This window comes from Triticum dicoccoides, chromosome 5A (assembly GCF_002162155.2).
Source record: "Triticum dicoccoides isolate Atlit2015 ecotype Zavitan chromosome 5A, WEW_v2.0, whole genome shotgun sequence".
Taxonomy (NCBI): Eukaryota; Viridiplantae; Streptophyta; class Magnoliopsida; order Poales; family Poaceae; genus Triticum; species Triticum dicoccoides.
Window position 1 is genome coordinate 452330293 of NC_041388.1, and position 14109 is coordinate 452344401.

Consider the following 14109-nt stretch of genomic DNA (forward strand, 5'->3'; position numbering starts at 1 on the left):
GATGTGTCTAGTATATTGGTATTGAAACATCTAACTTTTGGTTTTACTATTAGATAGGTTAAAATAACAAACATGTATATGCGTTGCAGTGTATGAAAAGAAATACTACATGTCCTTAGCCTAGTAAACCCCCTTCTCGAACATGTTCATCTCCTCTATTTCAACACAACACCCCATTCAGATTGTCGTTTATCCTCTATATACATGTGTTATTTTTTTACTGTAGTCCATCATGTATTAATGCATGGTTTTAATTAATAATATGATTGCCAAAAATTTATATACGTTTTTTGAAAGGTAGCATGCAATTTCATCTCATAAATATTTGTAATTGAAATATATATATAGTAAAATGAAGCAGTTACATTGGGGTTTGGGCACACGCAAGCTTAGTATGAATAAATCAGCTGGTACTATCTCCACAATCTTGATGTCAACGTGACAACTGCAAATTTCCAATAGAAAGTAAGACTAAAACCAAAGGATAGGTTGCCAGACACAGATATATATATAACTTTCATGATGATCAGCTTACCATAAAATATGTGTAATGCTAATTAATATCATAACGTAGGAAACAATAGGTTTCTATGTACGATCTTGTACTCAGTTATAAGAGAGTCAAATTAGGTGCACTAACCAACCATACAACTCAATACTAAAGATCTGTTCCACCTTGCATAGCAAATTAGTAGCAAGCTTTTGGTTCATCCACACATTCATTCAAACATGTGACATGCAACGTCATTAATCGAGGAGAATTTAAGGACGCACACACTGGCATACTTAATGCTCAGATCTCACATCACAGCCACGAGGGAGTTTGGGATTTGATCCTTTGGGAACGGCCTCACACTTGCGCTTTGCAGGAGACTGGTGGAGTGGGGCTCAGAGAGGCACAGAGCCACGAGGCCTCGAAGAAGAGCAGGGCTATGACCGCACCAGCATGGATGCACTTCGGGAAAATCATGCCGCCCTCATGAGGCTCTACCAGATAGTGCCCACCATATGTGACCACATCACTACACCCGGTGCGAAACTTGTGAGGGGATCGGTCGCCGTTGCTCGTCGGCCAGTGCATGTTTCCTATATATCAACCTCGGTGCTACATGCTATTCGCCGGCAGGTCTCCCACGAACTTGCCGAGATGCAGCACCTGCTCCTCCTCTTCCCCGACGAGGCTGCAGATCGAGCCCTCTCGGGCTCTCACTCATCGACCACCAGCCGGTTCGACGACTTGTTCCGCTGGAGAGTCGCAAAAAATCAAGGGGAATATTTTTTATTTATAGCGCCTCGTCCTCCTTTGAAAGAATTCTTTCCAAGTTGTATAGAAATACAATTGTCGTTTGCTCGCGTGCATGGAAAGAGATTTTTTAGTTTTGCTTTGAGGTTTCCTAGCATACGATGTAACGGGACGCGATGTACGATCGTACCGTTTATCCCAAGGAAGCATAGCATACGATGGATGTTGTGCTTGTTTAGGACTAAGCATCGAGTTGTAAAGTACATTAAAACCGGGAGGCATCTAAAGAACACATTAGCTTGGTTAAGTGAGCTGGTTAGTGCCTGCGGGCTTATTCTGGTTGGGCAGGTTTCGAGTCCTACAAACAGGGCGAAAGCCTTTTTCGGCAAAGATTTTTGACGGGTATCTCAAACATAAACTTGACCACAGGGAGGGGTGGAGCCAGGGTACCATAGTTCGCCATACATTGTTCGGTGTGTGTTGGCATTTCTTGATGAACATAATGAGGAGCTAGGTATGAATATCACAAGCAAAATCCATTAGGGCGTGCAAGAACTTACATTTTTGATAGAGCTGAACACTTAATTTTCTTCTGAACTCCAAAATGACAATTGACCGAACAATTTCATAGTGGACCAAAGACAAAATCACCCGATTAAAAAGGACCAAGCATCATCATTCTAACGCACTCAACTGAGCACAAAATTATATTTACCTGTGGCTCAACACACTCAACAGTGCATGAAAATATCTTACCCGCGGTTAAACGCACTCCGGTGCACCCACTCTATATATGCATGTTTCTAAAAGAACTTCATTTATATACTGGCCCGCCGAATGAAGGGAGGAAGACTTCGTCCTAGTCGCCTTGTGAGAGGGGAATGAAAATGCTAAATAAATAATCATACATCTACGGATGGTTCAAAGAGAAGTTACAAACCTATCTTCCTACTATATTAAACCTCTCACCCCTTCATTTCAGGGTGAGCCCCTCCCCCCCTCTCTCCTCCCTGTACTTAACTTCAAATCAAATCTTGACACCTTAACCTATAAAACTAATTATGTAAAAGTTGTCCGTAGACGTATCATCTCTTGTAAAAAAACCTATATATGCATGGGACTACATACTCCACGTATTGTGTGAGACTACATATACGCACTCAGTAGAACGGGCAAAGCAGATACCGTTGTTAGTGCACGACAAGCAAATACCGTGTGAGACCATCATATTCCCAGGACTTCAACTCCGTAATGGTGTTGTGACTTTTGAGTTTTGACGGAGAAATGGAAGAAAAATGGAAGCTCCCTTGGATCTATCACAGAGATCGCTTCTACTTTGTACAGGTAGACGAGCGAGCAGCAAACAAAACGGAGGAGAGGCAAAGCTATGCGGATCTCACCTACAGCAACACAAAGCAGCGGAAAAAAAGAAGAAAAAACAGAGACGCGCTAACTGCAACCTTTGGAATTTTGGGCATGAATCACACGGCCGGGCCGGAGGCCGCTGAGGAAAGCTGTCCGGTCTCGTTGTTTTGGAGAAAACATTTTGTTAAGCCATCGATCATGAGCTTTACAACTTGATTAAAGGCAATTTGGGACCCCAACCCAAAAGAGCGAATCCTAGCCCTGGGACAGGCGCCCTTTGTGACCTCATTTAAATTGAATATATATACTTGGCCATAAGTTCCTTGCTTAGTTCCACTGCCAACATTCTTATAGTGCTCACTCCACATGTCGAATTCTTTTCTCCAATATATGCTTTATTCGCGAGGTACCAAAAGTTTGATGGTGACATGAGCAAGGGTAGTTGATTACACAGCTAGTTGCATCCCCAGCTTCCTACTACAAATACACCATTGGAGCATCAGAACAAAGCCCATGCCTCGTTTCAAGCCAGCTTCTCTCGTCTCTGGATCCCAGTAACCCACACCATTTCTTTATTTTTTCAAGCGTGAGGCATCACAGCTCCTTACTTGCTGCCCTTCATAAGCAGCTGATCGGCCACTTATATCAGCAACAAAGATGAAGATTGGAAAGACTACAGAGATCCTGAAGAAAGCGGCAGCGATGTGCAAGAGCAAGACCACCAGGCTCCTCGTCCTCGCCTCGCTCCAGCGTTGCAGGATGGCCGCTGCCGCCGTGGTTTCTCACAAGATCCACACGCGCATTGTGGCTGACCGGAATAGAGTGGACTGCCACAAGCCTCTCACGCTGCGAACCATCGAGAAGAGACCGGTGATCGTCCATGGGGGCGACTTGGCACTGGCAGGCAATCTCTCTCAGCAGTTAGCGATGTCAACTCAAGAGGAAGGTCATGGTGGCTGCCCAGCTGACAGGACACTGCATCCGCTCTTCAATGACGACCGCAATAACTGTTGTTACACTGATGATGATGATGTGCTACTGGATGCATGCGATCAAGAAGACGGCGATGAGCTCTCGGTCATGGATGTGATCAGGAGCAACCGAGAGGTTGAGGGTTTGGAGTTCAACAGGGAGGAGGAGATTGACATGGCTGCAGATATGTTCATCAGGAGGTTTCGGCAGCGGCTGAATAATGGATTCTAGGGTCTTGTTTCCACATGCATGTACCTCGAGCCGGGTATCCACTGGATAGAAATTTTTGTAGATATCAATATGAGTAAAAGTTGATACTTAGCACACAATGATCTTTTTGGTCATTTAATTTTGAACAATTTTGTTAGCAACTAAGATCCTCAGTCTCCTCCACCGTTCACATCTATTGTTGCCCCCGCTCACTCGTTTTTTTTTAGAAAAGGGGTATTACCCCGGCCTCTGCATCCGAAAGATGCATACGGCCTATAATAAAAACCAAAGTAGCCACAATATCTGAAGGTACAAAAAAAGAACAAGCTGCTCCAGTGAGCCAAATCAAAAAAAGCCACAACCGGCTGGCAAATAAAATAGGAGCACTATATGCCTATCCTATTACATGACCGCCATCCAAACCGGTTGAAAATACTCCGAGCTACCATCTCCCATCGGGTAGACGCAGTAGCCAAACGCCCCCTGGCCTCCGTCGGAGTGAGTAACGACCACATACGGATCAATGCCCCCGCTCACTCGTGCCTCACAAGCACTGTGTATACGTATGCAGTGCTGCTATGATTGGGTGAAATTTCTTTTTTTTTTTGCGGGAACAATTTTCGATCTATTCATCAACTGTCATGGCCTTATTGGGAGCATCAAAAGTAACAAAATTACATTCAGGCCTGTAGACAACCTAGCGACGTCATCACCTCTCTCTTGCTAGTGCTTTTCTTTCTTTACAAGTCGCCAAAACTTCCATTTCTCTGGAAGTTGTATCTTCTGCTTGTTGTGGTTATGTTAACTTTGCTTTGCAAGAACTGCAACACTTTGTTTGGTCACTCGTGACCCTGCATCTAACAACCTAGTTTTTTTTGCTTAAACTCTAGTTTTAAAACCTTAAAGGCCTCAGTTTAAGGCCGGGGAAACCCCTAGTCATATTTTTTCTTTCAAATATTTAACAAAACTAGTAGAGTGATATGTGCATTTGCATGGCTGGATTTTTATCTATCTATTTGCACATATCATTTTAGATTTGAACATGGTCTCCAAGGACTACACACTAGGTATCTTTGATTATTGTTTCATGTGAATGTGTTTGTATAACAATTTATTTTATATTATTTTTTATTATGTACACTGCAAATACTTGTCGGGACCCCGATCCTAAGTCACACCGATCTAGCATGTAACACATCATATCACTTTGCGGTCTCACGCACGGTATCCTCATGGGTGCCACCTTACCTGGCCCGGGACCGTTTGCGCCTTTTGGCTCAAGTATATGATAGTGTCGCTAACATCCATATGACAGAGCACCCGGGCCGACATGACTAGTCGTAAACCCAAAGTGGCACTAACTTACAGGGACAGACATACATGACCCAGCAACGAACGTGTCGGTCATCAACGTATGGACCCAAGTCGTAGCAAGCTACAAGGATTTAAAGGAACAACGAGTGACATTTCCGCGAAGGGACAGACACAGGAACGAAGAAGGACACATGCCGGCCACTCTAACTGTTCCGGAGCAGTAGCAACTGGGCTAACAGGACTCCGGTAAACCGGGCTGTAGCAGACTACCATGGCTCAGTGGAAGCACTAGACTACATTCCCCATAAGAGAGGCTACCAAGGATAGACAACTAGGTTGTCGGATCCCACACATACCAAGCATTTCAATCATACACACAATATGCTCGATATGTGGAAAGTTGTGAACATGTCCTACTGTTGAGAGCTAAGCGTGTGAACACGATTTGGTAAAGGGGGTTTTGCTTGCCTGACACTTCTGAAGATAGTATAGTTCTTCATCGGTGTCATTGATCTCATCGTCGGAACATACGTCTACTGAGGGAAAACAAACACCGGCAACAGAGAAAGAACACAATCAATGCAATGCAACAATATGATGCGTGATCATGACATTGTAATATGATGTGATTTAGGCTAATGCAACTAGAACAGAAAGGTTTGAACTTATTTGAACCAAGGGTTCAAATTCAACTCAAGTTATGGATTCAAATAGTGCATTATCATGTTTTTAACTAAACAGCAAGGCTAAGTTGTTTAATCATGCATGAAACCAGTACAGATGGATAGATTGGATTTTTCTGACCAATTCTCATATATAAATTATTTTATTTGGAGTTACGGTTTAATTTCTATGATTTTTTGAAGTTTACACTAATTTCTGGAATTTCCTGAAAAAGAATAAATCCAGAAAAGCCTATTACTGCATCAGCATTGCGTCATACTGACCTCAACAAGTCATCAGACATGGTCCAGGTCAAACCTGACCAGTGGGACCCATTGGTCAGTGACCCAGTGTCAGTAAGTGACACAGAGAGGTGGGTTCGGTCAACGGCCACATCAGCGAGGTCAACGCCGACGTGTGGGGCCACTGTTATTAACTTAAAGTCATAAACTAAATAAGGGTTAAACCGTGGTTAGTTAAGGGCATGGGGCCCATATGTCATCAACACGCGACACTAACTAAACGCGATTAGCACCTAAACTAATGGTGCCACATCAGCCACCGGAGTTTCGCCGGCGACGACCACGACCGACGGCGGAGGTGCACCGTGCGCTTGCTACAGAGCACCATTCGATGCGCGGTTTGCTCGTACGGGTTCCTTTGAGTGTGGCACATCCAAAGCAACAAGCGACAACAGCTGGGGTGGCTGGAGCTGACGGCGGCGAGCTCTTTTGCGGCCACCGGAGTTCAGGCATCGACGAAACCGATGATGCAGCGCGCGGGGAAGTCAGTAGTTAGTACCTACGGGTTCTACGCGTGCTCACGAGGCCAACGGGCACATGCACGGGACCGAAAGATCACCGGAGCCTCGTCGGCGACAAGCTTGTGTGGCGGCGTGCTACGGTCAGCAAGGGGGCGACATCTACGGCGAGCAAACGAAGTAGAGGAGAGGGGGGTTCGACGCAGGGGCCCACATGGAGTTGGTAGGGCGGCTCAGGAAGCTCGGGGAGGCACCGTGGATGGCGAATGGGCGCCGGCGATCTCGGTGGCCGAAGCTTGAAGAAGAGGTCGGGGAAGCCGCTGCGGGGCGCGTCTGCTCGTGTGGATCGGCGAAGATGGCGCACGGGTCGACGGCGTAGCTCTTGGACAGCTCGGGGTAGCGCGGGGAGCACAATGGCTGTGGTGAACGGTGTCGGGGCGACGAGCTCCGCTCGATGGCTGCATGTGAGAGAAGCAGAGGAGGGGAGAGAAAGCAGCGAGTGAGGGGGAGGGGGAGAGGTCTCCGTGCGTCTCCGTGGCGCGTTCAGAAGAGCCGTGCGTCGCGGTGGAAGCAGGAGCTGACGCGCGCACAGCAAGCACGCGCCCCTGCTCCTACTGGCAGGAGGTAGACGACGCGGTGAGGAGGTGGGCTGGGCCCTCTACAGTGCCGGGCCGCTAGGTGGGCTGCGTGAGGTAAGTCCACACTCTCTCTCTTTACTACTTTGTTTCTGTTTTTCTATTTTTCTGCAACTTTAGAGCTTTATTAAAAATACTAAAACTAACTCAAAAATCATGAAACTTCTCATGCCCACTGTTTGAAATATTTACAACGGTAAACATTTTAGTTTATAATTATTTGGACATTTAAAATATTTTATAGTATTTAAATGCCCAAATGCAAATAGAGTATGATTTAATCCAGTGACCCTATGATGTCTTAGAAAATTATGCACCATTTTTGTCAGAGGTTCTAGACCAAGGCAAAGATGATGAACATTTTATAAGGACATTTCAGGTTCATTGAAAAGGATTTTAGTAAACCCTAGTTGGTTTAAGTGGTACTGGGAGTTTCTGTCATCCCCATTTCAACTTTCTGGAAGATGTAAACATGATGCAAAACCAGATGCTAGCACTAGGCAGACCAGGACTAGGGATGTGACAATACCATACCATCTACATTTATTCGAGCCATGTCCTGTATATGGAGTGAGCCAGCCCTAGTTCCAACTCGGCTCATATTTCAACCAAGCTCTTTTTTTCACCCTCACGAGAACATGCTTTTCTCAATCCTAACCAAGAGAAGGGTAATTAAAGAATGCATTTCATTTGCAATCGAGTCTCTTTCCTTCCAAGCTAAGTACACACTGAAACCGGTATAATCCAGCAATTGCTAAGTGGAGGAAGACCAATGAACGAACCCATTGAAGTAAGAATCACGATGCCAGCCATCACATTCATACACGACTTTAACAGAAAAATATCTTGCCGATTCTTCAACGGCCGCAGAAACGCTCCCCCATCCTCCACCTCAATCCTCATAAAGTCCTGACAATGTTGGACTTGTGCACCAGCCTTTTCTTTTCTCCCGGGAAAGGAATCACTTGTGTCACACCATGTCTCCACTGTTGCCTCACAAGTTTCACGCCATTGACGCCATGAGAAAAGATCTCTGAAGCTCCCACCCATGCACGCATCTATCGCGCCATTGGTTCTGCGTTTGAACGGAGGAGAAGGGTTAGAAGAAAGATGCGGGAGAAGACAAATAATTAATTAACCTCTATTATTTAACTAAGTGAGACACACACGGGTTCGGCGAGCAGCAAACTCTCCGGCGTGCGCGTACATTCACAATCTGTCATCAAGCACAAGGAAACTGCCAAGAAGAAAAGCCATTCGCTTTGGTTTGGTTTCCTTCAGGCATTTGAGCTAACCAGTATCCATGTGCATTTGTTTACTCAGACTATACTGAGTAATTTAATAAAGATGGCTGTGTGCATCGCTTGATGCAAAGGCCAGGGTAATCCTTCTTTTTGAAAGAACAAAAATTTAGGCTAACCAGTCACCAACTGCTACCACTTAATTAAAAGAGACACTGGAATTTCGGGATCGTACAGAGCCAATCTACAGCTTGGCCAATTGTGTCTTTTGTCGCCTAAATGGATTATTTTCTCCATTTCGTATCCCACTGCTGGCATTTCTTGCCTCATTAGTATTGCTTTCCACTTCCACATTCCTATAGTGCTATAACTCCACATGCCAAATTATTTTCTATAGATTTATTTTCCAAGTTTCCTTTAACATGGCCGGTGTGGTTGGCACCTCGTCTCAACTGGACGCTGAGCCTACGGCAGTCCTCTAAGACAAGGCCGCCGCCTCAAAGTCCCGTGAAGAAGTGGTATCCGTGAAGCCATGTCGCCTTGTCCCGCCATCGCGCCTCGTCTTTGGGTCATGTCGACTTCCTGGACCCGGCCTCCGGTGAACGTGACATGGGTGGTGTCATCGCAGGGCATTGTCCTTCTTGAGCGAGAGATGGCCACCTCCATGTGACGTCGTTTTCCTAGGCGCAGACATGGTGTGCCGCTGTCCTGAGATGTACTTTGGGTTGATGGCGTCGCAGGCAACACCTTACCCTCGTCGAACTTCATGTCGGTGGCGAAGTAGACAGTAGAAAGAGTCCTTGGCAATGGCATCGATGTTACCATGGCAACGGGTGTTGATGATGTCACCTATGTGTTGCATACGGGTGTTGCAAAGTAGTTCGATCCTTACAATTTTGCATCTGAAACTTGCAATTTTCTCGGTCGGTCATATCAAGTTAAGAGCTGAAACTTTAAGCGGTTATTTTGTCGGTCCAAAATACTAAATTTTTATTTTTTTCGGTCGCTCGTACTATGTTTCAAAAGTTAAAATGCAACATAATTTTTATAAACTCATCAAAATATATTCGAAATGTCCTGCAAAAGAAAATAAAATCAAAATGAATGTTATTTGAAAACCCTCATCATGAGAAACACGAATATCAAACATAATTTAATTTAAACTTTTTGTTCAAAAGATATAAGATTAAAAATCGATGCTAAACTACGTGTCACAAATCCTCTCCCCATGTTCTTCAACTTCATCGACTTTGGCTTCTATTAACATGGACGCGAGCGGAGGCACGACGTCATCTCCGGGGAAGCGGAACATGGTCTTCATCGTGATAGCCTGACGAGGTGTCGTCTCTCCGGGTGATGATGACGGGGTGTGGCCATCGTGTTAGATGGTGGGCTGCATCGGGCAACGGTTCAGTGATGACCTCAACTATAGTGGCATCCGGAGTGACAAAGTGGATGTCGAAGGGTTGACATTGACTTTTGCGTTGTCGTCTTTAGCATCTCGCCGACTTGATGAGACCAACGACGGGTGACAGCACGGCATGGTCTTGAGGACACGGTGAGCTCTAGGTCTTAGTCATCCACGGTGTTGGCTTAATGACATAGAGAACATGTGGTGTCACCGTGATGAGATCTACGTCCTTGATCTCCACGGCTCAAATCCAAGCAATTGCCTTCAACAAGGTAATGATGTAAGGAAACATCACCATTGCCAGGTATAACTACTCAGGTCTGACCTAGGGTTTCACCTCGAAGCTCGGGACCAGGTGCTCGAGTAGGACCACCATAGAAGTCACTCATGTGTTGTCATCACCACTTTTCCGTGATCCCAACACCTACTTGCGATGCGACCGCCGCCACCACACAACCATCATTCTGCTTCAAGCCATCGTCCATAATTTGTACCCCACCTTCGAAGTCAACTAGCGGATCATGAGAGATAAACCTTTCTGAAAACCTTTTGATGACCACCGCCATTGTGGAGTCATAAGAAGTCACTGCAGTACAGTTTCTAGTCACCACCATCAGGCCAGCCAGATCTAGATTGCCACCACCAAGCTGTGGACTAGCGCTGGCGACTGGCCACTGCACCCGTGGAATGTTAGCCCATGCCACCGTCAAAGCAGTAGTGGATTGGCCCACAAGTTGTTAGCAACACCGCAGGAGCCAAGTGCAGCACGCCACAGACGGAAGCCTAGTGCAAGCACGACGGTGGGTAGGTAGTGTTGGGGGAGATCGATGAGGTGGCGGACCTTCGGTCGCCTCACCTGGAGCGACAACATAGGCATGGCAGTCACGCAAGGCCAGGAGTAGGGCACATCAGGCTAGCGGTGGTCATCAGATCCATGAGATGTTGGAGAGGAAGAGGGAGATGAGAGCTGCGACCGCCCAGTTTTCGGAGCCGGCCTTGGCCTCCGCCAGCGACGAACTGGTGGCAGACAGGGTGCATGGCGGCTAGGGTTGGGGCACCCCCAGTGTCACCCCCGAGCGACACCGGAGCGAGCCGCAAAAACCAGTCTATCGTGTGAAAGAATTTGAAGTGTGTTGACAACGAAAACGTAGGGTTTGCTGAAAACTCAATACAACTGCATTTTTTTTGCAAAAAGTTTGAACTAGTCCTAGGGAATGGACTGCCGCCATCGATTGACATTATTCTGCAGTAGTAAGTAAATGAATGCCCAAATTAACTGTAGATGTACAATATTGTATAAATAAAATTTGAAAATATATTTCATAAAGATATTGATTTGGTATTGTAGATGTTATGTTTCTATAAACTTGGTCAAAAATGAAAATGTTTGCCTTTTGTAAATTTTAATACACCCATCAATAGGAACGGAGGGGAACTACCCCTAAAAAAATGAGTTTCAAAACCGCAACAATGAATATTATATTATATTTTTAACCTATTGTGACATGCTTTCATATGTTAAAGTCTCTGACAGTTGAATATTAACTATTTGGAGGCTTCCAAACCACAGGAATGAATATTACATCATATTTTTAACCTATTGTGTCATGCTTTCATATGTTAAAGGCTCTCGCAGTTGAATATTAACTTTTCGAAGGCTTCGAAACCACATGAATGAATATTATATTATATTTTTTAACCTACTGCGACATGCTTTCATAAGTTAAAGGGAAACGTTTGGGGCCGGGGCACCGGCCGAAGCTTCGGCCGGTCCAGTCCACGCACACGCGACACGACCCACTCACGAGCAACCACGTGGCGCGATGGACCCGAGACGACTAGTCCTCCTCCCTTTTCTCTTCTTCCTCTCGCGCATCTCTCTCTTTCTCTCTCCCCGCTGCCATGGTCAACGCATCGCCCCGTGCCGCAGGCCTCCCAGGCGCGCCGCCGTTCAGAGATCTGGCCGCCCTCGACCAGATCCGCGCGGATCCGCGTGCATCGGAGCTCTCCCTGCCTCACCGGACCCGGCCACGCCAGAGCTGCAACCAGCCAAGGCAGGACTACACCCCGCGGCCCAAATTTGCTGGAACAGGCCGGCGAGTGCTGCAACCGTTGACAGGAAAGCTTCAACCCAAGATTAAAAATGCTTCAACCGTATATACAGAAAGCTGTAAGCGTTCAGTGCTATCGAGGGAAGCTACAACCATCTATATAAAATGCTACAAACTTTGATGAAAACAGCTTCAACCGAACGATAGAGAAAAGTTTTCACCCAGACATTGCTCAAAAAAAAAGTTTCAATCGTTTACAGAAAAGCTTCCACCATAGAGGGGAAAAGCTTCAACCATTGAGATAAAAGCTACAACCGTGTCAATTTTTTGCTACTACCGTCTGTGTTTTTGCTACATCCATTCATGCGGCCATGGTGCTTTTTTACGACTGAGCTGTGACCGGCGATGACGAGGACGGCATTTTTGTTGCAACATCCTTGTTTTTTGCTACCATTGGCGCTGTGTTTTGCTACATCCGTTTAACATTTTTGCTACAATGGCGACACCGATGGATTTTTTTGCTGCAACCGTTGTCTTCATTTGCTACGACTGACACGGGAAAATGCTACCACGGGGCATCTCTGTTTTTTGCTGGAACCAATCATCGGTGAGGCGGAGCTGCATCCATGGCACTCCGACGAGCAGCGGGGGCAGCGAGCGGTCGGGGCGAGCTGAGTCCCGGAGCGCGGGACGGCCCCGACGGGCGGCCGGGGCGGCGAGCAGACTGGACGAGCTGAGTCGCGGAGCTGCATCCATGGCGCTCCGACGGGCGGCCGAGGCGGCGAGCTGTCAGCTTCAACCGGCGGCCGGGGCGGCGAGCGGCCGGGGCGAGCTGAGTGCCGGAGAGTGGGGCGGCCCCGACGGGCGGTCTGCACGGCGAGCGCTCGGGGAGACGAGGACAAGGTAAAAAAAATAGCAGAGAAGCTCGAATCTGACGGTGTTGCACAGCAGATCGGGCGGCTGGGAGCAGACCGGCCGAAACATTCGGCCGGTGCGCCGGCGCCTAGCGGTGCCCTAAGTTAAATGCTCTGGCAGTTGAATATTAACTTTTTGGAGGCTTCAAAACCACATGAATGAATATTATATTATATTTTGTTAACCTATTGTGACATGCTTTCAAATGTTAAAGGCTCTGGAAGTTGAATATTAACTTTTTGGAGACATTCAACTACATTTGCAAGGGACATTGTGCTGTGAAAATAAAATGGATTGTGATTCTAAAAAAGGATTATAAAACGCATATCAGGGTTCAAAATATTCAGGTATAGACTTATTCACAAATATATAGATGGTAAGTACACATGCAAATTTAATGACAAATATGTTCATTTGAGAGCTATAAAAAAATGACAAATATGTGTCCTGTAGTGATCCATTTGTTTATTTTCACGGTACAAGATCCGTTACAAATATGAGAGCCAAGTAAAGAAATTCATTAATAAAACATATGGACATGTTGATCGGTCTATATTTACATGTGAGATTTTTTTCTTTAACTTTTTTCTGAAACTAGTAAGCGTGCACGTGCAACGCACGTCTTATTAGAATTCAAGATTTGATAACTGAGAGCACGTCTCAACTAATAGGCACAAACACTACTTCATGCATGTTTGTTGCTGCAAAATACCTAGTAAAGATAAAAAAACAACATATCCCATCCAAAATTGGGAATGCCTGCAAAGAATATTTTTCTTTTAAAAAGTTAGAAGGAAAGCATATATTTTTCTTTTTAAGAATATTTGTAGATCCGTTACAAATATGAGAGCCAAGTAAAGAAATTCATTAATAAAACTTATGGACATGTTGATCGGTCTACATTTACATGTGAGATTTTTTTCTTCAACTTTTTTCTGAAATCTACATATATGATTTTTGAAAATTCCTGGCCCCATGAAGCCCGGGGGTCAAACGAACCACACTCATATAAAAAATTCACATAAAAGTATAAGTAAGGAATAAAAAGAATAATGTAGCAAATCCTTCTACTCAAAGGGGTAAACAGAAAGTTCTCCAAATTATAGGAAGTTCTCAACAAAAGAATGCAGAGTGTCTAGTTCCTGTAGAATTGGCTTAAGTGCAATTGTCTAGCTCGAGCGTTTCACACTCAAATCAAAGAGGGGCCTAAGCTATTTCTTATTTCCTTTCAATAATTGAGCTAGCAGCCGATCTGCACCATGTTTTCTCTTTTTTTTTGGTAATAATAAAGGAGTTCTGGAGCCCAGCCAGCGCACGGCCAGATCCGGT

At 45.5% G+C, this 14109-nt stretch overlaps 1 protein-coding gene across 1 annotated transcript; it reads left to right on the top strand.

The window, feature by feature from the left end:
* The first annotated feature begins 3248 nt into the window (after positions 1-3248).
* LOC119297620 lies at positions 3249-3811 on the top strand. Its single transcript, XM_037575341.1, has one exon. It carries the CDS (start codon positions 3266-3268, stop codon positions 3809-3811), a length of 546 nt encoding a protein of 181 aa, XP_037431238.1. The 5' UTR covers positions 3249-3265.
* The last annotated feature ends 10298 nt before the right edge of the window (positions 3812-14109 follow it).

Excerpts from the sequence above, each read along its gene's own strand:
- LOC119297620 (XM_037575341.1), top strand. The coding sequence starts at position 3,266 with ATGAAGATTGGAAAGACTACAGAGATCCTGAAGAAAGCGGCAGCGATG.